The sequence below is a fragment of the Melospiza georgiana genome, chromosome 14 (genome assembly GCF_028018845.1).
Source record: "Melospiza georgiana isolate bMelGeo1 chromosome 14, bMelGeo1.pri, whole genome shotgun sequence".
Taxonomy (NCBI): domain Eukaryota; kingdom Metazoa; phylum Chordata; class Aves; order Passeriformes; family Passerellidae; genus Melospiza; species Melospiza georgiana.
Window position 1 is genome coordinate 13,332,686 of NC_080443.1, and position 26,046 is coordinate 13,358,731.

The 26,046-nt window shown below is 43.9% G+C and overlaps 1 protein-coding gene across 1 annotated transcript; it reads right to left on the reverse strand.

Moving 5' to 3' along the window:
- Positions 1–25,208, reverse strand: AMFR (autocrine motility factor receptor). Its single transcript, XM_058034330.1, has 14 exons — positions 24,944–25,208; positions 23,408–23,500; positions 21,580–21,744; positions 19,685–19,837; positions 16,478–16,518; positions 14,685–14,817; positions 14,078–14,211; positions 12,534–12,644; positions 9,460–9,650; positions 7,688–7,791; positions 5,594–5,728; positions 4,858–4,941; positions 2,181–2,365; positions 1–761 (listed from the first exon to the last, which is right to left on the reverse strand). Exons 1-14 carry the CDS (start codon positions 25,163–25,165, stop codon positions 617–619), a joined length of 1,896 nt encoding a protein of 631 aa, XP_057890313.1. The 5' UTR covers positions 25,166–25,208; the 3' UTR covers positions 1–616.
- Between the last annotated feature and the right edge of the window lie 838 nt (positions 25,209–26,046).

Sequence of the window (26,046 nt, forward strand, 5' to 3'; positions counted from 1 at the left end):
TTTATGCAGGAATCGGCGCTTTGCTGCACAATTCATGAATTCAGGTTTTTCTGTGTTGTGTAGCCAGACAACTTCATCCAGTGTAAGAACCTCCCAGCGAGGCTCCCCCAGCCCTTCAAGCCGCCCTACGTAACACCTTGGCTGCTGAAGGAACAGGGACCGAGGAGCCTGCTCGTCTAACACAGGGCTTGCTGCAAGCTTCTAAGCTTCCTTCCTCGGAGTAACTGGCCCTGATTTCGAGCAGAACGTGCCTGTGCACTCCGTGCCCTGCACCCACAGCTACCTCAGAACACACTTCCCCAGCCTCTGCTGTGCCGTCAGCCCCATAGCTCATGCCAGCTGCAGAAGTCATGCCCGTGGTTTAGAAATTGCCTTTTGTTGTGTAGAGGATCAACGTCACATAGAAAATATTACAAAAAAGGTTAATTTGTCAGCTGTCCAAACATTATTAGACCACATGCTTTATACAGCAGAGAGGCAGCCAGCTCACTCGGCAGCACAGCCAGCTGAACTCTGAAGAGACACTTTCTTGCTGGTATAGAAAGCGCAGGGTTTTTTGTATGTAATTTATTTATTCAACGTTGCTCACGAGGAGGAGGAGGAGGGGCAGCGAGCGCTAAGAGTTTTGCTGCATCTGAAGTCTCCGTTCGGCGGCGGCAGCCAGGGTCCTGCGGCGCAGGGTGGCGGCATCGGCCGCCGCTCCCTCGGGCAAAGGCTTCTCTGTGCTCAGCTCCTCATCGGAGGTTTTGTTCAAGTAACGCCTGAGGGAATAAAGGAAAAGATGAGTGAGCAAAACCCACCTCGTTCTGGCTCTGAGAAATGCATTGCTGCAGTCGGGAGGGCTGGAGGAAAATGCCTCAATAAAAGTGCACGCAGGTTATGTGCTCCTAAAAAAGCCCACATCATCTACAGCAGGCTCTGCAGAGTTGGCACAAGCTCTTAGGTTTTGTACAAGATCTTTGTGCCTTTGGGAAGGAGCCAGTTCTAAAGGTCAGGGCTGTCCTCAGCTCAGGGCTGTCCTCAGCTCAGAGCCATTCACAGCAGGTGAGTTACTGACTCCCTCTGTTCCTGTTACTCCAGTCCTCAGCCTCTGGCACTGCCTACCACAACAAGGCACTCCCCGATGGCAGCAGGCAAGCCAGTGACAGAGGGGGCACTAGGGGCTGCACACTCTAAGGCCAGAGGGCAAGGAAGTTGCTGCCAGAGTTAACATCCCAGTGAATTCTTACACTTTAATGGCAAAAAACCAGTCGTTTGAAATTCAACAGCTCTTCAAACCAGTAAACCAGAAAGTCAAAAATACTCTGTCTTCCTAAAAGACATTTTTTCAAACATCAAGGAAAAATTAAGTCTAAGAGTAAGTCTGTTTATAGACTTATAAATGGTGTCACACTCCCAGGTATTTATAAGGCATTTCAGTGTGGAAAAGAAAAAGAGCAGCAGTAGCCTGACAACACCAAAGGACCCAGAACCTGTGTCCCTGCAATACAAAGGAAGGGAAAATACTTGATAAAAACACTGCAGTGTTTTCTACATCACTAAAGTGCTTTTCCTTTTCTGCTTAATCAGGAACTGGATGCCAGTAAAATCTACCAACGTAACTGGAATACCAGTACAAAATTTGAATTCTACCTGTAACAGCTATTACTCATTGGGCTAAAAGAAACAGTTCAAGTTGGTCCCTCTCTCTTCAGCAGTGCTGACTGGCTGGTGCTGAGCACCTCTGGTGAGATCTAGTAAGGGTCACCTGTCAGATCTGCACTGCTCTGGGCTCTGTATCAGGAAAAAGTGGTGCCTGACAGGAATTTCAGCTGTAAGAGCACAGGCAGTGAGGGCTGACACCTGTGCCAGGAGCCAAACTAAAGATTGCTAAAGGATTCAACCCAAGTAACCAGTTCTCAGTACATTCTTACACTAAAGCCCACTGAAGCTGGAAAAATCAGCCTTTGATTTCAAAGAGCTTTGGATGAACTGCACAGGAAGCTGTGTGCATGTTGGGACATGTGATGCTATTTCTGAGCTAGGTTTAGCAGTACAGCATACTGAGCCTGCTGTGGCAGATGTATTCATTCCTCTTACTACTTTTCACATCAATCCAGGCTCTCAGTGGTCCAAACCGATTTGAAACCCATTCTGGGGGACTCTGAGTGGCCAGAGTGGAGTTTCAGTAATGAACATACTTTCGAGCTTGTTGCAACAAGTCCTCCTTCCGCTGAACCAGCATTCGCTGCCTCTCATCGGCTGACTTGGAAAAGCGACTTCCCCTGGCCTCAAAATCTTCTGCTTCATTAGGTTCTGCTTCCATCTCGTTGAATTCCACCATTTCTTCCAGTCTAGAGTTCAGTTCAAGAGGCACTCTCTCAGTCTAAGAGAAAAGGAAATAAAGCATACATCTTTGCAGAATTTGGACTTCTTTGCATCAAAACAAGAAGCTACAAAGAATTGTCATTTTCTGAGGCACTGGAAGAAACCAGAGTCTCACCTGCTGTACCCAATTCCTTCGGGTTCCTTTGAAAAACCCAGCCAAAAACCAGAACAAAGCTATTTCAAACCATGCTCAAAGATCCTGTATCCTATAACGCTGTATCTTTTATGCCATGTTTGAAAGTAATGTCAAAGACAAACATTAATTACTCATAATTAATGCTCTCTGAAAATGGAGCATTTGAAAGTCAGATTCTGCAGCTGACTTGACAAGTGATGCAACAGTAAAGAGTTGAAAAAGCAGAAATCCACATACTATGGAAAGAATAACAAATGTATTTGCAAAGATAATTTGTGCTCAAGAAGGGAATTTATGAGGCTTCGGTTCACTGGGTTCTGCAGCACCCAAATCATCCTGGTTTAGACTGCTGGAGCAAGGCTGGCAACTGTCCCCAGCACAGTGTGCCAAGAGAGGAGCTGGCAGCCCCACATGGCACCTCTCCCCCCGACAGCCAGCTGATAACACTAACCCGAAAAGTGAGCTGCTGGATGATGGTGTGGGTGCACAGCAGAGGGGAAACAGCACATCCTGATCACACCCTGCCACACACCACCAGATCAGCCCCCGGTGCAGAGATGCACAGCCACGGCCAGAGCCAGGAGTGGTGGCATCAAGAAACAAATCACCCCAGGGAAGCACTGAAGGCTGCAGCCATCATTTGGTATCCTAGAGAACAACTCAAGCCAGTGGGATGCTCCAAGGCAGCTCCTACTGCCTGGTCTGGGGCCTTTGGCAGAGCTGCCGATTCCCTGGGACTGCTGCTCCAGCCCCAACAGCCCAGACGTGGCAGCATCACAGTACAACACACAGGCTCAGGCAGCTGAGGTGCAAAACAAGTTGAGTCACGCCAAAGCCCTAGAGACAGGCCAGTAAGGCCATCTCCCTAACAGAACAACTTCAGAGAGCAAACACCGAGACAAATGTCACTTCCCATTAGGTAGGTGAGCCAAGCAGGAGTCCCAGAGCCCAAATCAGCACAGTACAGACACTCAGACACAAGTGTGGGTGTTCAGCCTCTCTCAGCAAAACCACCACTGCTGCAATTTACCAAAGTGCACACAAATGGACTGGGATGACACAGGAGCAACCACTGGACTGCCTCACAAAGCACTGCCACATCCCTGAGGAGGGAGGGAGAGCCCCATGGAATGATCCCATGGATTGTGCTGGGGACCAAGGTGACCTTGGCAGACCCATGGAACAGGTACAGAACAACTCAATTGCTGCTTCCAATTGCCACACAGGTGGGCAGGGAAAAGGGAAGCTCTGCTGGGGGAAGCAGAGAGGCCACCCTGAGTGGCCACTCAGAGGCCACTCTGTCAATGTTCAGACAAGATCACCCCTTTGTCCCCCTGGGCCATTTGTGTCAGAAGATGCAAGTTGGCTCACCTAAGGTTTGGGGTTTTTTCATAAGGTTACAAAGATTCAAAACCCAAAAATGCTTGATCCAGACCAAGATTTTCATTCCTGCAGTTCTGTAGCTGCTACCTCAGGCTCATACCAAATATCTGTACCATCACTACCACCTCTTCCTCAGTCTCAACTGCAGAATCACACCAAATCAAAGGATCTTTTGTCTTGCAACCTGCTAACAAGGGAACTGCTACAAGTTGAATTCCAGGTAGTAACAGGTTGGCTCTTCAGGTCACTAAAGGCTGCAGAGGAAGTCACACACCTCACAAATTTACTCAACAAGCAGAAAGAGAGATTTATAAAACAGAACCCCTCAGGATGTCACTATTACAGTCAGGGAAAACAAAAGTGAAATGAGATCTTCCTTTACTCACAGGGCAATTTTCTTTCTCTGCCACACTTTAGCTAGCACATGCTGCTTAGTAAAGGCCTTAGCAAAGAACAGCAAAACCCATTATTGTGCTGTGCATACTGAAGGGCTGTTATCTCTTGGTCCAGTTCATATCTCTCTCCATTCCCACCAAAGCTCCCCGTGTCCTAAAGTGCTTCCTCCAGAACACAAAAGAATTCTTATACTCTAAAAAGAAATACTCCTCCTTTTAATGGAAGTGTTTGGAGATGTATAGAATGGGAATGAGAAGAAAAAGGGGAAGAGCAAAGCTACCTGCTCTTCATATTCCACAGACAGGCATGGGCTGACCAGACATGAAAAGAGACATGATGATCCTCTGTTCTTTGTACCATTTGAGAGCACTTTCCCTCAAGGAAGAAAAAGAAAAGCACACAGATAATCCTTTACAGGGGCACTATATTCATATCTGATTTATCTGCCTGTGTTAGCTCTGATGTGAAATGCAAGGAAGGGCTGCCACCAACCTGACCTGATTACAGAACCAAAGGCACCTACCAGTCCATGCAGCTTCTAATTGTGCTTTCTGCCCATTTTTATGCCAATTTACCTGTGTGACAGTTCCAGTATCCTCCTGATCAGTACTGTGCCTTTCCACAGGGTTGTTCAATGCAGGTCTAATGCTGTCTGCACGCTGAAATGCAAACATCATGGGTTTAATACTGTGTAGGAAAGAGCAAAAAAACCTGAGCTCTTTGAACACATTCAAACTCTGCCCTCTGCAATGTCAGGCATTGTGTTCAATTTAGAAACAGATAAGTTAGCAATAAACAGAATGCTCTGTGTTGAGAGAGAATTGCCTCTGCTTCCCCACACACAGACTCCAGATAACAGTACTATCTGATGTGCACAGAACCAGAATTCAATATTCTTATTAACAGAAACACTGTCCCCAGACTGTTTTACTGAAATCTGCTGGCACTAATTAAGAACAAGGCATCATTTTGCCAACTTTCTTTGCAAAAAATCTTCCTAAGTGGTACAATTCAATTATCTGTCAGCAGAGAAATCAACTGGAAATGTTCTAAAAGCTCTGCACAAGAGAGACTGGGAAGAGCTGCTTTAACTGAGCAAATATTTGTCTCTTGTCTAGCTAGGACATTTTCAATATATTTTTGGTACATGACTGAATACACAGCATTTACAGAGATTTAAACAAAGGGAAAAACAAATCCCACTGATTCACCTGTGCTTCAACTCATTTCATTCCCCTCAGTCATTACTAGGAGGCTCAGTGCTGTGATAAGAGAGAAAGAAAGTAATTTTAGGTGCAGTTTGTGACTCACCTGTGTGGGGAAAGGCACCTGGATGCGCCCTTCCAGGATGTTGTCAGTGGTGATCTCCACAGAACGAGTTAGCTGCAGATCCTGCAGGACTAAGTGATAAGGGACCTGAGGGAACATCTCCTGAATCTGATGGGCCTGCAGAAAGCAATACAGTCAGTATCAGCAGTAAATAGAAGTCAGTTGATAAGTATGTCAACAGAAGGAGATTAAAATTATTACCAGCTCAAAGATGCTGCTTATGATACACAAACCCACAGAGAGAAAGAAAAGAAAAGGAAACCCATGCTGGCTGTGACTTGCAGGGCAATATGCTGCCCCCACTGAAGTCTACACCCAAACTGCAGCTCCTAGGGAGACACCACATGGCCCTGAACAGTGCCTGTAGATGCACAAAGGTTTCAAAAGCTTCCCAGCCCTCTTCTTATGACAGACTTTTTAATAAAGGTCTCTACAAAACTCATGGGGGACTGAAAGTTAGATCAACACTGGGAAGAAAAAAAACTATTTTGATTTTTGCCATATTGGTTCCAAAATGGTACTGACAAGGACAAGTGGAGGAAGTTTTAATAACCTGCTCCCTCCAGCCACCCTCCCAACAAACCACTTGAATAGGGTCTGAAAACTCAATTAAATTAAACTGAGTTGTCAGGGAACTGTTAAGACTGAATTTCAAGTTAGTTAAATATTATCCAAATTAAATAAGTAAAGGTAAGAAGGAAGACAAATAATATGCTTCCAGAGTCCAACAACTGGATTTCATTTAATATTTAAATGTCTATTTTCACTATTGCCCAAAGTCATGGGGGGGCAAAGGGGAATGAGAATGGCAATAAGAAAAGAAAGGTGGAAGGAATTCTGAGAACAAAGCAAAAACTATGCACCAACTGACAGTGAGTTCCAACACAAGCAACTACTGCAAACATAACCCTCCACTAACCTATGACCAAACCAACTGATTTAGCATTTCAGGCTCTGGCTTTCCCCTCAAAATAATTCCCTAGGGTTTTATTCAGTAACACAAAGGAAAATGTCACTTATTTTCTATTAAAAATGTGTAACACTTTAATAATTTGCTAATCTTTAACCAGCTTTCCATTAAAGTAGACATTTTAATATAAGTTGCTACTGTACTTTTGATAATACACAATCCTAACAAAATCATTACTCATCCTTAACAAAAGCCTATTTGTGTCACTGTGTCCAGTAAAAGAAAAATTAAACTGACCTCAGATGGAGAGTTCCAGCATATTTAACTAATAAATCATCTGCCAGCATCTTTTGATCCATCCCTGCCTCAAACACCCTGAAAATAGTGGCCTTACCCTGCTGATGTTCAAACAGAAGTATAGGCTATGAGTGGGAAAGACCTAATATTCAGAAAATTCAATCACTTTCATGAGACACCTCACTGAACATTTATTACCATGGTATAGAACACAGTAGCTTGATCAACTCAAAGGAAACAGCACTTCTCAAAAAAATGAAGTGTTTCATGAGACCACATCCTTTTCTTTTTGTACTACATTAGAGTTTTTATGCATGAATTCAACAAATATGGAATTTCATCCTCTACACTTCTATCATCATCATGAACCCGCAAAAGCTAAGGGTGCTAGAGAGCCCATCTCACACTGACAAGACACTGAAATTGTTACCTTGAAGCTTTGTGCTATTAAAGATTAAAAAAACAAATCAAAACCTATAGAATGGTTTGATCAGTAACTACTTGGCCAGCACCTAAATTCTGTGGTTACAGACTCACACCCTTTGGTGCTGCAAGTTGGCACAGAAGTACTGAAAAAGAGCTGAAGAAGTTGCACTAAGCAAGCTGAAAAAAAGTCAGCTCATCTACCCAGGAAGTACAGGTCATTCTTCTACCTCATTCACTTACCTCCAGACCTGTTCTTTTATGCTGGCACATCTGAACCCAAATATAGCCCTAACTTGACTGAAGTAAAGCTTCTCTCACTCAGAAAAACAGCTTTCATCTAGTGCCTAACCACTGTTTTGACTTCCTTCCCCTTTATGGTCTCCATTTCCATGTAACCCTTTCCCCTACACAACACAAACAGGAAGGCTGAGGTGCAGTCTCACCATAACATTGAGCTGGGAGTTGCTGGCTTGTGCAATTCCAAGGATGTTGGTTGTGTGCATCACTTCCACAGAGAAACTGGGCAGCCAGCTGGCAATTCGAGAGCCTGGGAGGAAGAAATCACCAAGAAAGTCAAGAAAGAGCATGAGAATCTCAGCAGGCCAAGTACATCTACATGTATTTAACATAAATCTTTATATTCCACAAGGAATGTGCAGGGAGTTCTGCAGTGCAATCTGTCCCTAAGGTCTCCCAGACATGGAGATGGCTGCAGTGAATCAGAAACTGCCCATACTCTCCTCAAAAACACTGTCATAATGCTGTAACAATCTGTGGGCTGCAAAGGGATCAAGGAAGTAACACATCCATGTTTTCTTTTTTAATGTTCCTATTCAAGTGAAAATTAAAATAATCCAGAGTCAAATCCAGCTCTGGAATATATGAATAAATCCAGCAATTTTACAAAAACAGGACAGCTTCTAAGAAATCTGAATCCAGGCCCAAAATGGGTCATCACTGAGAAATACCACTTCAAAGGGACACAGAGTAACTGAACAAAGTGACTGCTGCAATTGTGTGCTTCAGCTCAACAGAGTAGGGCACATGGGTGGCTCCCTCCTCCTTCTGTGCTGCCAATTAAATAAACTCAGGCTTTGCTCTATGCCACTTCTCCTTCTATCTCCATGGTAATACTGCAGGTCTCCAAGACACTGGAGAGCACTGGGGAGGACAACCATCAAAAATATTGTGTTATTCTAAAGATAAATGTCCTTTGGAGACCTAAAGCACCCCACAAGTGGAAGCCATGCAGAAGCTATCAGCCAGTTTCCATGTACCTGGAAATTGTCTGACCCTTTTCTGCCCACGATTCTCCCCCTCCAATCTCCAAAGATTTCAAAACAAGCACAGATGAGGAACAGGTCAATGTGTAAGCTTGCAGTGAGCATTTCAGCTGCCTCATAGGAGCTCCACAAGGGCAGAGCCCAAAGTTCAATATTTGCACTACTGAAATCATTTGAGAAACACCACGAGTGTCATCAAAATCTGGGAGACTGTCAAAAACAGCACTCACCAATACCAAAATTCTAAGAAAAATCTGGAAGACAAATTACATAAATTGCCTTTTTCAAAACAAGTTGTCTCCATATACAGAACTTATTGTGGCCTGGAATCACATCTGCTTTGAGAGTACTTACAACACACTACTAAAAACCCCAAATATTTTAAACTGTTGTGGCTACATTCCCAAGACTAATCTTCTGCACCAAACCAAGCATTGCAAGTGTCTTGTAATCTGAGTGGCAAATGGACTTTTGACAACTACACATTAGCTAGGTGATAGGGGAAAGACTGACTTTTAGACTGCACCACAGAGGGCTTTTTCCCTCCTCTTTGACTGTTGTTGATTAACCATCACATGGTAACAAAAAAGACACAGGAATTTCCCATTCTGCTTGTCAACATGGCACACAATGAATAAATGGCAGTAACTGAAGCTGCTGACCACAACAAATCCAGGAAAAGGGAGCACTTGTACAAAATCTTTCAAGAAGTCTCCACAGCTCTGGGAAAGCTCAGAGCTCTTGCAAAAGAACCATCAGAGACACAGTGGTGTTTGACAAACACAGGCAGAGCATGGTTTGAGTTCCAGCTGTAGCACAGAGAGAGCTCCCTTCTAGAGAAGGCTTTCCAGAACTCCCTTCTAGAGAAGGCTGCTCCTGCTCCCCTGGTTCATGAGGGCACCAGCAGCAGGTGTCAGGTGTGCTCAGCTCACCATCAAAGTGGAAGAAGTGATTGTGCTGGTTCAGGCGGGGTCTGCCTTCTGCTGCTGCCACCGGCACCAGGTTCTCATCCAGGTTCTCCCTCTGGTGATCCTCCCTCACGTGGTGGCTGTCAGTGATATTCAGAGACATTCTGCAGGTGGGGCAGGATGTGTCTTGTTCCAGCCAGGACCTCAGGCACGAGCTGACAGGAAAACAGTAATGCTGGGGTGAGCTCGCAGTGTTTTTCCAAAACACCACTGTCACCAGCACATCAGGCAGCTGCAGCATATTCTGTACACAACATCAACACATGGACTGCTCAGAGATACCCTTAATGACCTTAATTCATCACATGGCCCTCCTGATGACTCTGGCATAGGTTTCTTATTACGATCAGCTGAAAATACTCAAGTGTTCACTTTTTATAAACACACATGCAGATTTATCACAAGCTTAAAACATTCTCCAAGCTTGCTGTCCTTTTAGCTCAGAACAAGCAAGTTCTGCCTGGAAGGGAAAAGAAACCAGCTCTTTTCTCTCACCATTCCCAAATGAAAAAGGAAAAAACCAACTGGACACATAGTTAATGTATCCTGACACATTTTCATAGCAGTTCTGCCTGTGATGAGGCAACAGCACCTCCAGTGTTTTCAAATAGCTTTTCAAAATACCAATACCCAAACCACAAAAGTCAGCACCACTCCAGCAACCCTCTACACAGATATTTACTAATACTAACAATTCTGTGCCCTTACAATGCTTCCTTAATTCTGAAATTTTCTGTCCTGCTGAAAGTGAGAAGTGTTTCAAATGCAGGTTGAAACACTCAAAGCAGTGTATGCTTCTTGATTCATGCTGATATACCCAGCTGCAGTATTTGTTCAAGTTAATCTGATATACCCAGCTGCAGTATTTGTTCAAGTTGAAGCTAATTTTCAGTGTGGAAGAACTGAATTTCACAGGGCTGACTACTTCTCAATATTGTAATACATACTTCACATTTTGCAGGGTGGGTTTTTTTCGAGAAGTTCTCAAAACACTTTAGAAAGGTAAAGACATGCAAAAAGATCAAATAAACCTGTTCCCAAAATTGTGTATTTGTAAAGAAAATGAAGGCACAGATCACAGGTTTGGCTGACAGAGCCAGGGAAAAGCTCTAATTGCAGGACCATAGTGAATTCAAGGATACAAGCATTCCAGTTCCTGAAACTTTGCCAAAGTGCTTTCCATCATCTTGCAATGGAGGGATACACATGGATGGGTTTCCCAAAACAACCAAAGCACCACAGTAAAAAACTGCCACCTTCCACCACCTTGGTCAGCAGCACAACCAGCAGGCTGGCACTGGCACTGCTGTCCAATATCACCTCCCTGACCACTGGAAAACCTCCCTGCCCACAGCAAACTCACACCTCTGCTGAGCTGCTCTGCAAAGGGCACTGGGGAAAAACACAGTTTACCAAGGGGCCACCACACTGCTGCTCCTCCACAGCTCAACAGCCAAGATGCTGGAATGGGCACAACCCCGTGTCAGCTGCATCAGCACCAGAGCCCAAGAGCCAGCTGTGGTCACACCCTGGTCACCCACAGCACCTCAGGAGGAGGGCAAACAGCAGGTCAAGGCTGGCAACCTTTCAGAGCAACAGCTCTTGAACTTGCCTGCTTCCTAGAAGGTAAAGGAGAGTTTCAACATGCCTAAAAGATTCAGACAACTACTCCCATTAAATTTCCTTAATATTTGGGCACAGGGTTGATCTCAGCCATGCAAATCTTCCCTGCCACCTTCTCTTCCACTCCAAAGAACTCATGAGGAAAAAATCCCATGTAATTGAGAATGGACACAGTGTTCAGCCTGTTGACAAAATCACCAGGCTTTTGTGAGGAGAGAAACCACTCTCAGGTTGTAAATAGAGTTATTAGCTACATCTGGTTTTATATGCAAGCTGTCCACTGTAACATGTTCCCTCCCTAAAAGCACCAAGGAGTGTAACTTGATTCAGAACTGTAATTGCTTCAGAAAAAAAATACAAAAGGATCCTTTTAAATATAGAGAAAATGTCTTTCTGAAGAGAAGACCCTGGGCTTCTCAAGTGCTCAGCAGGTGATTAAATATTCACATGATTCAGTAGCACTGGAAAAGGAGTTTCTGCCATGGAGGCACATTATCTCATTAGAGACTTCTTGGAACACAGATAAATATTTATGGCAAGGTTTGTCATAAATGACAACAAATTAGCACACAGATTACAACCTCTGGTTTGACAGTTACCAGAAAAGCAAAATGCTATTTACAGAAAGTAACACCCACAGGGACAATTTAACTGACCTGCATATTCATCACATGGCCCTCCAGAAATGCCTGCTTCAATCCCTGTTTCTCATTTCATATTTAAGCACAGGCATGGAAACATAAGCACTGCTACAAAAGATCCAAGGAAAGTCACATCCATCTCAGCACACTATGTCCACAAGCATATGCCACTATTCACTACTGAATGAGTGTAAGAAGCAGTGTATAGAGAGGTTCTTTGGCCAAAAGTCTCCCAGTTCTAACTACCAGCTGCTTAGGGACCATTTCTGCTGATTTGGTTAAGTTCTTTTACAGCCCTGATGGACTCATTGCCCCTTGAAACTACAGATTCAGACCTGGCCTCCACAGCCGTCCTGGGGGACTCACACCATGTGAGGATGCACTATATAAAAATACTCCCTGCTTTCTCCTCAAAGCTGATACCTGGAAAGTATTTAAGAATTCAGCTCTAATTTTTCTTCTTCACCTGAAAATGAACACAACCTCCACACAACAAATCTACTGATCTGTGTTTGAGAGACTCAACACTGGTTACTCACTAGCTGACAAGGTACACACTCTTAGTTTGGGGGAAAAGAAGTGCACCAGGTGGAACAACCCAAACATGAAAATGACTGGAGTGAAGAAGACTTGTACTTTGTTGTCAGAAGCAGACCAGCACCCAATAGTTCTGCTGTTAGTTTGTTACTTGTCATCCCACTGTGAATTCCAGCCATGCCCATCTCTCCCTTCCCTTCCCAGCTGGGTGCAGCTCTCCAGCCTGCACACACGTACTTGTGGAAGAGGTGGCCACAGGGGAGTTTCCGTGCAGATTGCATGGAGTCCCAGCAAATGGCACAGTCATCATTGTTCACTGCCAGCTCCTCCGGTGTTGCAACTGCAAACCTGCAAAGAAGAAACAGGAAGAGACAAAAGCAATGACTACACAAGCTCAGCACAGCCTCCTCTCTAGAGAATCCAGCAGTGAGAAAACCTTACCCTCCATGTTAACTTTTCATTAAGAGATCTGTGCCAACAGATTTGGTTTTTTTTTTTTTTGTTATTTTTCAGGCTGCACTGCAAAGGAATACACACATACACATGCCTCTGATGCCTTTTGCAGGCACTTTTTTGAACATCTTCTCATACATCCTAAGTGCATAAAGCTTTGACTTAGAACTTTCCAAGAGACAATTATATGATCATTTTGTTGAGATCCTTAAATTATAATCAGTATACATTTGGTTTATGTCATTTTTCTAAATAAGTTTTAATAGCTGCACCCATTAAGCTGTCTGTTTGGGATCATAAGCATTTATGGTGACTAATTTTGGCCTCACATTTTGCCATTCCCATTTGACTTTTCTCCCTTTTTTTTTAAGCTACAGTGCCATGTAAGCAGTTACTATACAGTATCCAAACACAAACAATATAGAAATGAGTGGTGTAACAACATTTCACAGCACTGCTGGTGTGGAATATATCTGAAGAACAAGCAAGTTATTCAGATAAGAAGTCTGTTACACATGCAACTCAAACACCTTTGTGAACAGCTCAAAGGGGTTCAGTGGCTGCATCTTACTGGAAAGAAACAATGCATTGTGGAAGAACTTTATTATGCAGCTCTTAATGTGATATCATAGCCATTAAACAACTTCTAAAAAAAAACCATAAAAAGCCTCAGAAATTTCTAATCAAGCCAGTATTCTCCACCTGGACTACAGCAGCAGGATTTAGCAGGCTTCCCAATTTCTCCAAATAACCTCACTAAAAGGGAATGGACTAAAGTACTGCCAAAGTGCTCCTAGCTCCACTTTAGGTAAAGTCTTAAAGTTGGCTTCAGCTTTAGTAAATACACTGGTAAAGCTAGGCAGGGTTTAATTAATATTTTGATTTCAGTCAGTAAGTGAATGGCATGGCCTAATGAAATTAAGAGCATTGATTTCTATCACAGCCAAAGCCAGAATTTGACAGCTAAAACAGGCAGAGCTCTTCAGGGCTTCTGTCACCCCACAAAGGCAGTATGCAAAAGAATACAGAGGAAACACTGGACAGAGGAGTTCATTTTTTTGCCTCTTTATACATTACCAGTAATGCTGCCATTATAAAAGTCAATTTTTCATATTTGTTAAACCCAGAAAGAGTCTCCCCACTAACAAATAAAATGGGTAAAAACACACTCCAAGTGCAGAGAATTAAGGTCAGGTTTGGAACATTGCATCTGTCCAGCTTACACCACGCCACTGTGTATCAAAGGAACCTAAAATAATCTCAACTTCTTTCTCAGCATCCTCTCTACTGGATCTACACCGAGACTGCAGAGCAAGTAAGGGGCTGACCTGGCCTCCATGTTTCCAACCACACGCAGGTAGTTCTTGTGCCGCCGAATTCGCCGCTGCACCTCGTGGAACAGGTAACGCAGCTGCATGAAAATCACCAGGCTCGCCATGGACAGCCAGATGTTGCCAAACAGCTTGGGAAAACCACAGAGCAGGGATTACAAACAAGAAGCTGCATCAGGTCTTAAGAGACAAAGAAATCAAGAAACCAGCCCTGAAGGATTTCTCTTTTGTTGGGTCCATTCAGACCAACCACGCATGTTCCAAGGTTCTTTGAATAACTTGGCAGCACAGCATTTGTAATGAGGATAAACTGAATTCAGTCCTGACCAGCTTAGCATCTCCTGCTGCCAATGAAATAATTCAGTCTGGTATTACTCAATAAAAAAAGCTAATTAAACACCTACTAAACAGATAATTACACACAGTAGTTAATACTCCTTAACAAAGTTATTTGTGATGACTTCAACTACACAGGAGGAAGTAACTTCTCTGTAATATCTGGTTTCTAAAATAAGCAAAGTAAAAAAATATAAAATGTGTATACCCGATACCCTTTATTTCAAGGCCAGTCTATTTTTTCAGCATTATGTCCAGTATTTCATACCAGCATATGAATATGATGCATCAAGTCCAGGGAAAGCAGGGTTAGCTCCATGACAAAATCTGTGTAGTAGACATAAGTGCCCTTGCCCTCCCAAGTTCCTTCATGGTTGAGATCCCAGAGATGAACAACATATCTGCAAGAGTGAGGAAATTAACATTATTTTTTTGTTGTTGTTGTTGTTAAATGGCATCTCTATAATTCAAACTATTTTGTCCATTTTTCAAAAAACCTCTAGATATGGATTCTTTGCCCTTCTGAGGCCCTGTGCTCACAGTCTGTGCTCACTCAAGGAGGACTTCATTTAATGTTACCGGTTTCAAACAGCAACATTTTAAAAAAGCAAAAAGCAGTCAGTGCTTAGCCCACACCGGCACTACAGACACTGCCAGCTGATAGAAAAGATGCAGCATTTGCTAAAAACTACTTCAGGTAATGGAAGTCAACCTTAGGATTATAGTAACTACAGAAGCACATTTTTCAGCACGTGAGGTGTTTCTTAGGTGAGTCACTACAGCTCAGTGTCAGGGCTGAAATGCTGACAGTGACCTGCACAAAGAGGCTCCTGCATTACACACCATGTCCCACATATGCACACACAGGTGTGGCACAGGTACACATGCATGGGACTTTTCCAAAGCAAACCTTCAAGAGACAGGGCCTTAAAACAAACCTTGTAGAATGACATCAAGTAGCATCTATCAACCCTCATCCAGCAGCACCCATCCACTTTAATCCATGCCTCAAGCTATACCACCCACTAAAGCTATCCATGCATTTCAATCTCCATCTGTAAAAAGCACTCCTAAAATGCATTTCCATGTGTAAAAATCATTCTGAAAATGCTTCAACACGTATTTAATCCTTTGTACTATCCAATATATCTGCCAACTGTTTACTAGATGGCTTTAAAAAAAGTATTCCTCTAACTACTCGAACACCAATACAATCTTTTATTCAAATAAAGGCTTCAGGATAAGACACACACATCACTCACATAAAACAAAAGAAAGTAAATTGCAGAACTTGTGCTTGAAATCAGCACAGACTAAAGCTAACCACCTCTGCTCATCTCATAGAATCCTGCAACAGTTTGGGTTTGAAGGGATCTTGAAGATCATCTCTTTCCAAAACCCTTTGGCTGCCTCATGCAATCAGGCCCTGACCACTTCCAGGATGGGGCACCCACTGTGCCAGTGACTCACCAATCCCACAGGGAAGATTTTTTTCCTAGTATCTAATCTAACCTTGTCCTCTGTCAGTTTGAAGTCATTCCCTTACACCATGCCCTTGTCCAAAGTCCCTTTCCAGCTCTCTTGGTGCCCCTTTAGGTACTGGATGGGGCTCTAAGGTTTCACCAGAGCCTTTTCTTCTCCAGGCTGAGCAATCCCAGCTCTCTCAGCCTGTCTCCATGGCAGATGCTCCATTCCTCTGAAAATCTCTAAGGCCTCTTCTAGACTCGCTGCAGCAGGTCCACATCCTTCTCAGGCTGGGAGCCCCAGAGGTGGATGCAGCACTCCAGGAGGAGTCCCAGCAGAACAGAGCAGAGGAGCACAATCCCCTCCTGACTGCTGCCCACACTGTGGGGATGCAGACCAGGATGTGGTTGACATTACTGGGCCATGTCAAGCTTCTCATCTACCAACACACCCCCAGGTCTCTCCTTAGGACTGCTCTCAATCTCCAAACATGCATCTGCAATTCAATGAGGTAATTACCTACCCTCTTACATAAACAAGCTGGATGCACTACCATCCTGAACACACAGCCTGTAAAACAGAACTTACAGAACTTACCTTAAAATCACATGAGCAGTTCTGACTGTCACCAGCAGAGACTGCAAAAGAGGAAGAAAAAAACCCATACATATTATCAACATCCTGGCAGGGACAGTGGTGCAGATGCAGGAGCTCAAGGCTAAAACACAAAATTCATTTACTGCACCTTAACAAGTCCTGTGAACCAATGGTCACTATAGGTGACTGTGTGCACAATATACCTGAGACAACCATGAAGCTTATAAATAAATATGAAAAAAATTGTTCCCAAAGACACCATGCTTTTAAAGCAGCCACTAGTGTTGCTGTTGTTAAGTGTCATTTTTTCCCAACTACAAAGGAGGTACTGCCTTTTTCAATTATTATTACTCAGCAAGTGTTGAGACCACAATCCCACCAACTACCTCTCCTCATCCCACTTCTTAAAAAAAAAAAGAACTGGGAGAACTGAATAATAACAGAAATTTGAGGAAGGTAATTTCAAATCATTCCCTCCTTTTGCTGAGATGTAAATTCTGCTAAAATAACTTCTCTCTTTAATTGTACTTATGTTTCTAGGCTAAGCACAGAGAAAAAAACCTGAGTCTATCAGAAAGTGTAAGATCAGAAGTGTAAAGACAAATCACCAAAAAGGTAAACTACATTTCCATGGGCTCTCATAATCTAAGAGAAGATGGCCCCATCACCTCTCTGTAATCCATCAAGCCCACAGTGCTCCATCTCTTATTCTACCCTCACAGTGAAAAACACCAGCCATGCTTCCCCCAGAGACTGCCCACACCAGCCTGCAGGTAGCAGGGGCCAAGTGACACTGAGATGCAGGGGATTTACAATGAGCAACTGAAACCACTTCTGTGAAACTGGTCTGGTGGCATGCCTTCTGCATAAGTACTGTGAACAGGACAGAAGGACTATCAAAACCACTAACTTCCCAAAGAAGTAATAAGCCAGTTAGTTTGAATAATTTTTTCCATCTGTAAAAAAACATTCCTAAAGTGTTTCTATGCATATTTAACCCTCTGTAATACCCAACATATCTGTCAACTGTTTACTAGCTGGCTTTAAAAAAAAACATGCAAAGATATACAGACTGGATCACTGCTTGCTATACTCTAATTCTTGAACACCATATATTAAGGCAAAAAATATTAATGTTTACTCAAAAATACAGACAAGTCCCTATTCAGCTTTCTCTGGGCATTTGCACATTTCACACCCACCCTATGCAGCAAAAACAAAAATGCTGACAAGCAACAGAGAACAAGGGGAAGTTACCTAAAACACAAGAAAAACATCTATATTGCTTTATTGAAAACCCTGAGCTAAATCAATGTTTGCAGAAGAGAGATTAATAGCTTAATGTAACTTAATGTAATTCATTCACACTAATGGAATACACTTGGCAGGGTCCCTCTTGAGAAGGATCACACAAGCCACCAGCAGAAAAACATTTCAGCCTCAAAGATTTATTGTTTTTTACTAAGAGCTTGAAGTCTGCTATGAGATGTCACTGCCAGTACTTGTACAGAAAGAAACCTAAATATTTTATTTCACTCACATAAATTCTGGGTATTAAAATCAAGGAAATTACTCATGGTTGCCCAATCCATACAGGGAATATTTAAAATGTTCAAAAATGGCAAGATATTATACAATCTCCTATGAGAAAAGATTAAACAGACTAGAATTCTTTTGCTTAGAAGGAAAGGCAGCCAAGAACAGGCAAAATGATGATAAAATCACAAATTCTGTGAAAAAGATTAAACATTATTCCCTGCCCATGGCAGGGGGATTGGAACTAGATGATCTTTAAGATCCCTTCCAACCAAAATCATTCTGTGATTATCAAACACAAGATTCAGAACAACTCAAAGAGGACATCTTTCATGTACAGAAAGCCAAGTTAATGTGGAATTTCTTGCCTTTGGATATTACAGAGGCTGACATACAAACAAGTTCAATGAATGATCATACAACTTTCCAGAGTACCTCTGGGACTATCAAACACAATGGGTTTGTACAGCCCTCAGCTCAGGAATGTTCTCAAACACCAGTGGCTGCAGTCACAGCTAGGAGACCCTTCCTTCTGCATTCCCCACACTTCCACTGACTGAGTCACTCCTTCATTAATCAGCACACAGAACAGCTCCACTGAAATGAACAACTGGGCCCCATCCTGCAACCCCAAACTCCCACACAGCACAGCTCTGAGGAGGCAACACAGGCTCCAGAGCACTCCCTGATTAACCTACCCTGAGCTGGTGCAATGCTGATAATCCTTCTGCCAAGCCAAGATAAGAGACATGACACCAAAGAGACCCCACCTTTCAGAGACACTTAAATCTTCCAATACCCTTCCACTGTTGCATTATAAATCTGGTCTTGCACATTCTCATATTCATGGAAAAATAAAGAGACATATTGATAACTGAACTGTGGTGTGACAAGCATCATATTCTCCTACTATCAGTTGTTTTCCTTCCTGCTCCCTAGCTCCAAGTATAAATTCAAGATAGGAGAAGAAAAATAAATTGTACATGTTATTTGTTATCTGAACTAACGATGTGCTAACACAACATACTTGGATTGGATTCCTCTCCTTTGTTAAAGATTATCACTTCCTCAGGCAGAGTGCAACAACCCACCACAACATCAAAAACATACTGCTGCTCACTCCACAAACGTGCTGATGTTGAGTCCACAGTGCAAAGTGTTCAGGAGTGCACAAAAATGCTTTGCTCATCTCAGCTGACACACAACTCGTTACACCAACATAAGCAAAAGCCACGAGTATGCCTTAAGGAAAGGATTTGGGAGAAATGAAATAGAAAATACAACCTCAGAGAAAGAGGCTGAAGTGCACACTAACTTTCATACACACTCTCTCCATCTCTCAGGTGCTGTTTCACCGACCCTGCTCACAATGCTCGTGAAGCACAATCATTACTTTTTTCATAAGCTGTCATTTGATTTCAGGATCACTTTGCAGGTCTGCCCTCTCATTCTCTTCCTCAGACTAAGATTATTTTCAGGGTTAAAGGCTAAAGAGAGAAAGCATGCCAATCTGGCAACTTCTGGAAAACAGGGGAGGATTTGTTTGTGTCTTCAAAGTTTCTTTCTTATGGGAATTAAAAGTGTTGAAGCAAATCCATCGTGTACCAGGACACCCCCAAGTGAGGGGTCAAAGGCAAAGCAGAACCCACAACACACATGAAGAAGTCTCACCTCTGCTGCCATGAAAGCCAAGGTGTGCATGCCATGGGTGTAGCCAACAACTCCACAGACAACTGCTAATCCACAGCAGGACAGGAGCATGGCTATGAGCAGGGCCAGCACTCTCACGTGGCTGCTCATGGGTGTGGTAGGAGAAAAGGAAAGCTGCAACACAAATACATAAATATGTGACAGTTTAAATGAGTACTTCATCAACCTTCCTTCAATTGTCACCTCACCAAACAAGACTTCATTCAGAAAAATCTTTTGCTTTCTAGCATAAAACCAATTTTACAATGCAATGTTGTAATAAATTGTGAAGAATAAAGCTAAACCCACACACTATCCCAAAGCCTCATTCATGTCATTTACAGTCACATTTTAACAATCAGTTGCTATTTTTTTATTTACAATTACCATGATTATTTGAGCTATTTAAATCACCTGTGCAAGAAAACCAGAGACACAGTAGTTTCTGCACCAAATCCACAGCATCTGCTTTGGATTTATATGCATTTTACAAAGACTCCTAACCTAACACACAGTCTTCAAGCAAAGTTTTGCCAATTTTTCACCAAACAGCTTATCTGAATTTGTCCAGCTTGGTCTTCCATCCCATAGTCCTTCCACTGTCAACTCCTTCTGGAAGAAAAAGACGTCTACCCAAAAAAAAAACATTTAAGCTGCAGCTAGAGACTGCTGAACTCTGCTGAAAAAAGTTGTCTCATTCAATAGCATGCAAAGTGTGCTAAATGTCTAAACTATCTTAACAGAGGGCTACACCTGGTCTGTCTAAATCAAAGGCAACCCAAGTGGATGTTGGTCCATCCCCTTTTTTCCAGGGCAGGATGAGAAAGAACAGGACAAGGAAAGAAGGAGTTGCCCAAAGCTTCACTCTGATCTAATTTACAAAGTTGATTCCCATGTTTTGTTTTTAAATGGGTTCTTTCTTAATTCTTTGCATCTGGTTCAGCTCCACGTGCCCCATCTTCACAAGGCAAATCCTGTATCATTTGTCCAAGCAAAAAACAACTATGCATGCTTTGAATGCAAAAATAATATAATAAGCATTTCTTCCCACGTGACCTGTATTCTTTCACAGCTTTCTGAACAACACTAAAAATACCAGATGACTGCCTTGCTCACTGCTGTCTTAATTTTCCTAACCTAGCCAATGCAGTTTCCAATTTAAGTGCTTAGCTACCCATGAATTAACAGGCCTTACTGGACATTATTAAAAAAACCCTGCAAAACCCAGAGCTACCAAAAAAAATCATGGATTTAATTCAGGTAAAACTTCTATGCCAGGAGAGAGGAGCCTGGGAAAATGCAGGCCCGTTTTAGTAAAAGGCCAAGACTTACTGTTTAAGTTACAGTTTCTTCTTTCTTGCCTAGCCTTCATTTTCTGCATTTTTACCTAATTTATTCCTGGTATTAACAGAAAGTTGAATGTACCTTAGAGAGAAAATTGCACAGTATATTGTAAAGACACTGGCAGTCAAAATTCAGTATATCTAAGTGAGTGTGAAACCTGAGCACAGATTCTGCAGAAGCAGGCTCCACAGGCCAATCCTAAAGGGCAACAATCTAGGGATGCTCTGTTGTTAAGATGTCTTTACTAAGGAGAGCTATGAAGCCATCTCATCCAGTTATGTAACAGTAATTACAGGGCACATATAAGGAGCAACTTATTACAGAAAATAAGTATCTTCAGCTCCATTTGTCTCATGGGAAAACTGAAGGAGTAAGATTGACATTGTACTTTAAGCAAGTATTTGAAGCTAATGGGACGTGCACGTGTTCAGCACCGCAGGGTGTGGAAAAGGTCTAAATGATCTGTTTGTACCTTATCTGAGCCAGAAACAGAATTTGCATGCCCCAAAAGACAGCCCTTAATCAAAACTTACATATTCAAAGCGATCCTTGCAGAGCTGAACCATCAGATGGAGAAACACAAGTCCAGAGAACCAGAGGCACCACATCACTACTTCTTCCACCGTCTGAACATTCAGCACACCAAAAATGAAGATAAACTTGTAGAAAATGAAATTCCAGAATTTATCCTTGAGATGCTGTAACGGAAGAGATTCAAGTAAGAAACATATTAAAAATACCAGCAGACCTTACTGCCTATCTAGTTTCTTGTACCATGGCAGCATAACTGTGCTACACAGCACACAATGCAGTTTCCTGCTATATTCCTAAAACAGTGCTCAGCATAAAGCAAGTCTGATCTCAGTCTGATTCTTCATGCCCAAGCAACTCAGCTGCAAACACAGAGTCCTCTCTGCTGGAAGAGCTGCCACAGTTAGTTATTCAAGATGCCCAAACTGCCTAGCACCTTGCTTCCAAAAACCTGCCAAAAAGTACAGATGATTAAGAAAAGATGATGAAGTCTATGGTTAAGAATCACAATGCCTACAGTGGAGAGTGAGGTGGATGAGCAATGAAAATAAAACCATTCCCACACACACAAAGTACGGAAGAAATAATATGATGTTCTCAAGCAGCAGACAGCAAGCCAGCTTGGAGGGGATTAAAAAATTTATGAAACAAAATGTTTTGTTAAAGTACACAATGAAATCACCAGGAGTTTAGTTAAGACAGGCCCTGAATTCCTTAATGATGCTGCTGTTCTGGGCTCGCCAGTATTAATAAGCAGCATTCCTTTACATGACAACTGAGGCAAACTCCCACTGTCCAAACACAAGTGGACCCACACTGCTACTGCTTTTCACATCAGTTTTTAAGAGGGCAGAGAACATCCTGGAAACCATCACCAGTTAAAATTCCACATCCTTATAGTCAACATGGACTGGAGAGAAAATCTGGCCCACTGAAGCCCACAGATTTGATAGTGTCTTGGTTTTAATACACTTAGAGCCTCTACAAGGTATGAATTACAAACACAATAGGCTTTGAGAGCTCCACAGTTATTCATGAGGCTTTGTGTGCCTCAGTTCTGCATGTCAAAAATCATCATGGCCTGATTCCTCCTAAAGAACTCTTTTTACAGACTTTTTTTTTAATATGTGAACACACTCCAAAACCACTGCTCCTGCATTTACACAAGCAACTTATGCATTTGCCTTACTTTTTAAAAAAAATATATAGAGATACTACTCAAGGTCCTGCCACTGCCTTCATCTTCTGCAGGATCCTGTTTTTAAAAACTCTGGGCTTTCATAGCTCCTTTGCTGAACCATTTTACAACCATTCTCACATAGACAAGAGCAGGACTAAACAGCCTCAGTTTTCTTTCCTGCTCACCTCCTTTCTCTGGGGATTTTCTTGCCTACTCCCTCTTAAACCAGCAATGATGAACCACTCACTCAGTGTATGAAAATGGAAAGCACTTCTCCAGCAGTCAAGGTACAAAAGAAGAGAGAACTCAAAACTGCCAGTGCTGACAACTACAAAAAGCAATGGAGAAATGCTGCCAGGTGCAGGCAGGATGGAGAACACATTACAAGAGTTTTGAAGTGAGGCATGCTTGTAAGAAATCTAACAGAGTTCATTAAAGACAAAGGATTTTCAAGCTGACTGTGGGCTATTAAAATACAATAGGAAAAATTCCCTTAAAAATAAAGCAGAAGCTTGTGGCTGTGGATATACTAGCTAACCAAATGCTAAGACATATATTGTAAATTTATTTTTCTTGTGCAGTTTCAGCAATTCCACACAGAAAATCACACCATTTGTCATGTTTTACAGTTTCCTTGTTTGCTGTCTCACCTGCCTCTCACTGACACGAAGAGGACCAAACACCATATACTGGATTAGCTTAGCAACCAGCATCAGAAAACAGCAGGCAGTGTTCACTAGTACCTGGAAAGAAATAAAGCAGTCAGTGACAAATACTTTTGCCCTACTTAGAAGAAGGGAGAGAAGGGGAGTCTAACAAAACCTGCCATTGTTCACAGAACAGTATTAGTTGCCTTTCCTTTTGGTGAAATTTAAGCCTGGCCTCTTTCAAGACACATGAAGTAGCTGATAAGTCTTAGCTTGTTTTTTTTCTAGAAATACTAACACAGTTGGATACAGCAGTAAAGTCAACAAACTGCTCTACCTCTTCACAATAAATTATTTCATACAGACTACCAAATTTCATAAAAGAACATGAGGACAAAACTTACAGATCACCAAGATGGTAATTTTGTTTAACATATGGCAGATAATAAAAATCCAGTTTGAATCTGTTGTTACAGTAAGAGGATTCAGAGGTTGCCTCAAAACATGCTGAATAGCACACAACCCTTCAGTAAAAACACTTCTTGAGGCTTTCTTGGGAAACTTCTTCACAGCAAAGCAGCAAGAAGCAGAAGACATGGGTCTGGAAAAACTGACATCTCACATTTGGCAAAGGCACTCATAATTAACTTTTGACCTTAGCAGGACACTAAAAAGGTAGATGATGAAGAAGCTTCGCCCTGTCATTTCCAAAGGACGTAACTTCTCCAGGATTCTTAAGGCTGTGAGACCTGGTTTCAATAGGATGAATATGTCTGGTATATTAAAAAACAGCATCTCAGTCAAGCAAGTATGTTGTGAAGCAGATGTCCAACTACTGCCACCTTTGAGTGACAGACAGATGAAAAGTTCAACGGCAACAGCTCAGCAAGGTATCCAATATCCCCTTGTTGAGCCTTTATTTCAACTACAAATCAGTGAGCCAAAATTCAGAAACCATTATGAGGTTTGGGTTTTAAAAGGTACAGAAAATTATTTTCTTTTTTTTCCTCCTTAAATGGTGAGAGTGTTTCCTCTTACCTACAAGACTTTCAGTGCTATTAAAAAAAATAAATAAATAAAGGCAGCACGGCTTGGGATCGAACACCGGACAGCCCCTTACTCAGATTTTTGGCAGAGCAGGTCGGGGAGTGCTTGGCGAAGCTTAAGCCCAGCAAGCGCCCGGGTCCGCGGCAAACGCTCCCGAACAGCTTCTGCCGAAGGCCCGGGCAGGACGAGCGGGGGGCGCTCGGGGAGGGAGAGGAGCACGAGCCGCGGGCTGAACTCCGGGCGCTCGGCTCTAACGCTGCCCCCCCGGCCAGGCAGGAAGGGAAGCGGCTGCGGAGGCGGCCCAGGGCGGGCAGGGGAAACCCAGCCGAGGCCCCCTCTTCGTTCCGCGAGCAGTTTTCAAACAACAATAACGAAACACCCCCCGGAGCCGCCCACCGCCCCCCGGCCGCGGGGAGGTGCCGGCAGAGGCCGATCCCGCTGCCAGCCCCGCAGGCCGCGGGCGCGCAGGCCCCGCCGCCGCCCCGGGCTCACCCAGACGCAGAGGCTGTCCGAGAGCAGGTAGTAGGCGACGTCCAGGGCCCGCGGGCCGGCGCAGCGCTGAGGCTCGGCCGGCTCGGTGCCCGCCGCCCCGCAGGGCGCCTGGCTGAGAGCGCGGTAGGCGCTGAGGCCGGCGCCCAGCAGCGCCAGGGCGCTGAGCGCCGTGTAGGTGCGGAGGCTGGGCCAGGGGAAGCGCTCCAGGAACAGCAGCGGCATCGCGGAGCCCTCGCCACCGCCCGGCCCCGGCTCGGCGCGCTCCCCCGGCTTAACGCCCGCCCCGCCGCCCCTCCCCGGGGCCGGGCGAGCCGCCCCCGCTGGAGAAAGGAAAGAGACCGGGCCCGAACCCCCCGCCCCGGCTCCGGGCGCCGCGTCCGCCCGTCACCCCGCGCGCTGAGTCACGGCCGGGGCGGCGCTTCCACCGGCCCGGCCCTGCCCCGCACCCTCCCCGCCCGGGACAGCGGCCGCTCCGCCGGAGCCGCGCGGGGGGAACTGGAGGGGCCTCCGGGAGCCCCAGAGCCACAGGCACGGGGGCAGAGGAGAGCGCCCAGAGACTGCAGGAGCAGCGCCCTTCCACAGGCAGCCTGGAACAAGAATTAGTCTCAAACTGCCGTGGAGTTGGGTGAGAGGTGCTCTCAAGTGCCAGGGCTCAAAAGGTGCACTCTGCTCCTTGTTCTTGCAGAACTTGACTTCCAGTCTTCCATCTGCCTTTCCTTACTTCCACGGGCAAAAAGGGTTCTGTTTTGCACTGCCCTGCTAGCTTCATTTCCCCTTGCTGGCAGCTAAGAAACCATACATTCTACTCACCATCTGTCTGGGCCTTCCATCCACAGGACCAAAGTGAACAGCCCTTGCACTACCTTTCCCAGCATTTTGCAGTACATTTGCCATACTGCACAGCTTCAATTTGACCAGAGCACCAAGCTGTCAGGATTGTTCTGTACATTGCTTCCCAGTGCAGATGGCAGCAGAGCCAAGCACTTTGGCAAGACTCAGTTCTCTTGGCAGCTGGCACTCTCCAACCCTGCCTTCATAAAAGGACAGTGCACAAGCAACATTGCATCTTCTGATCAGAGGCAGAACTTGGAAACAAAGCTTTT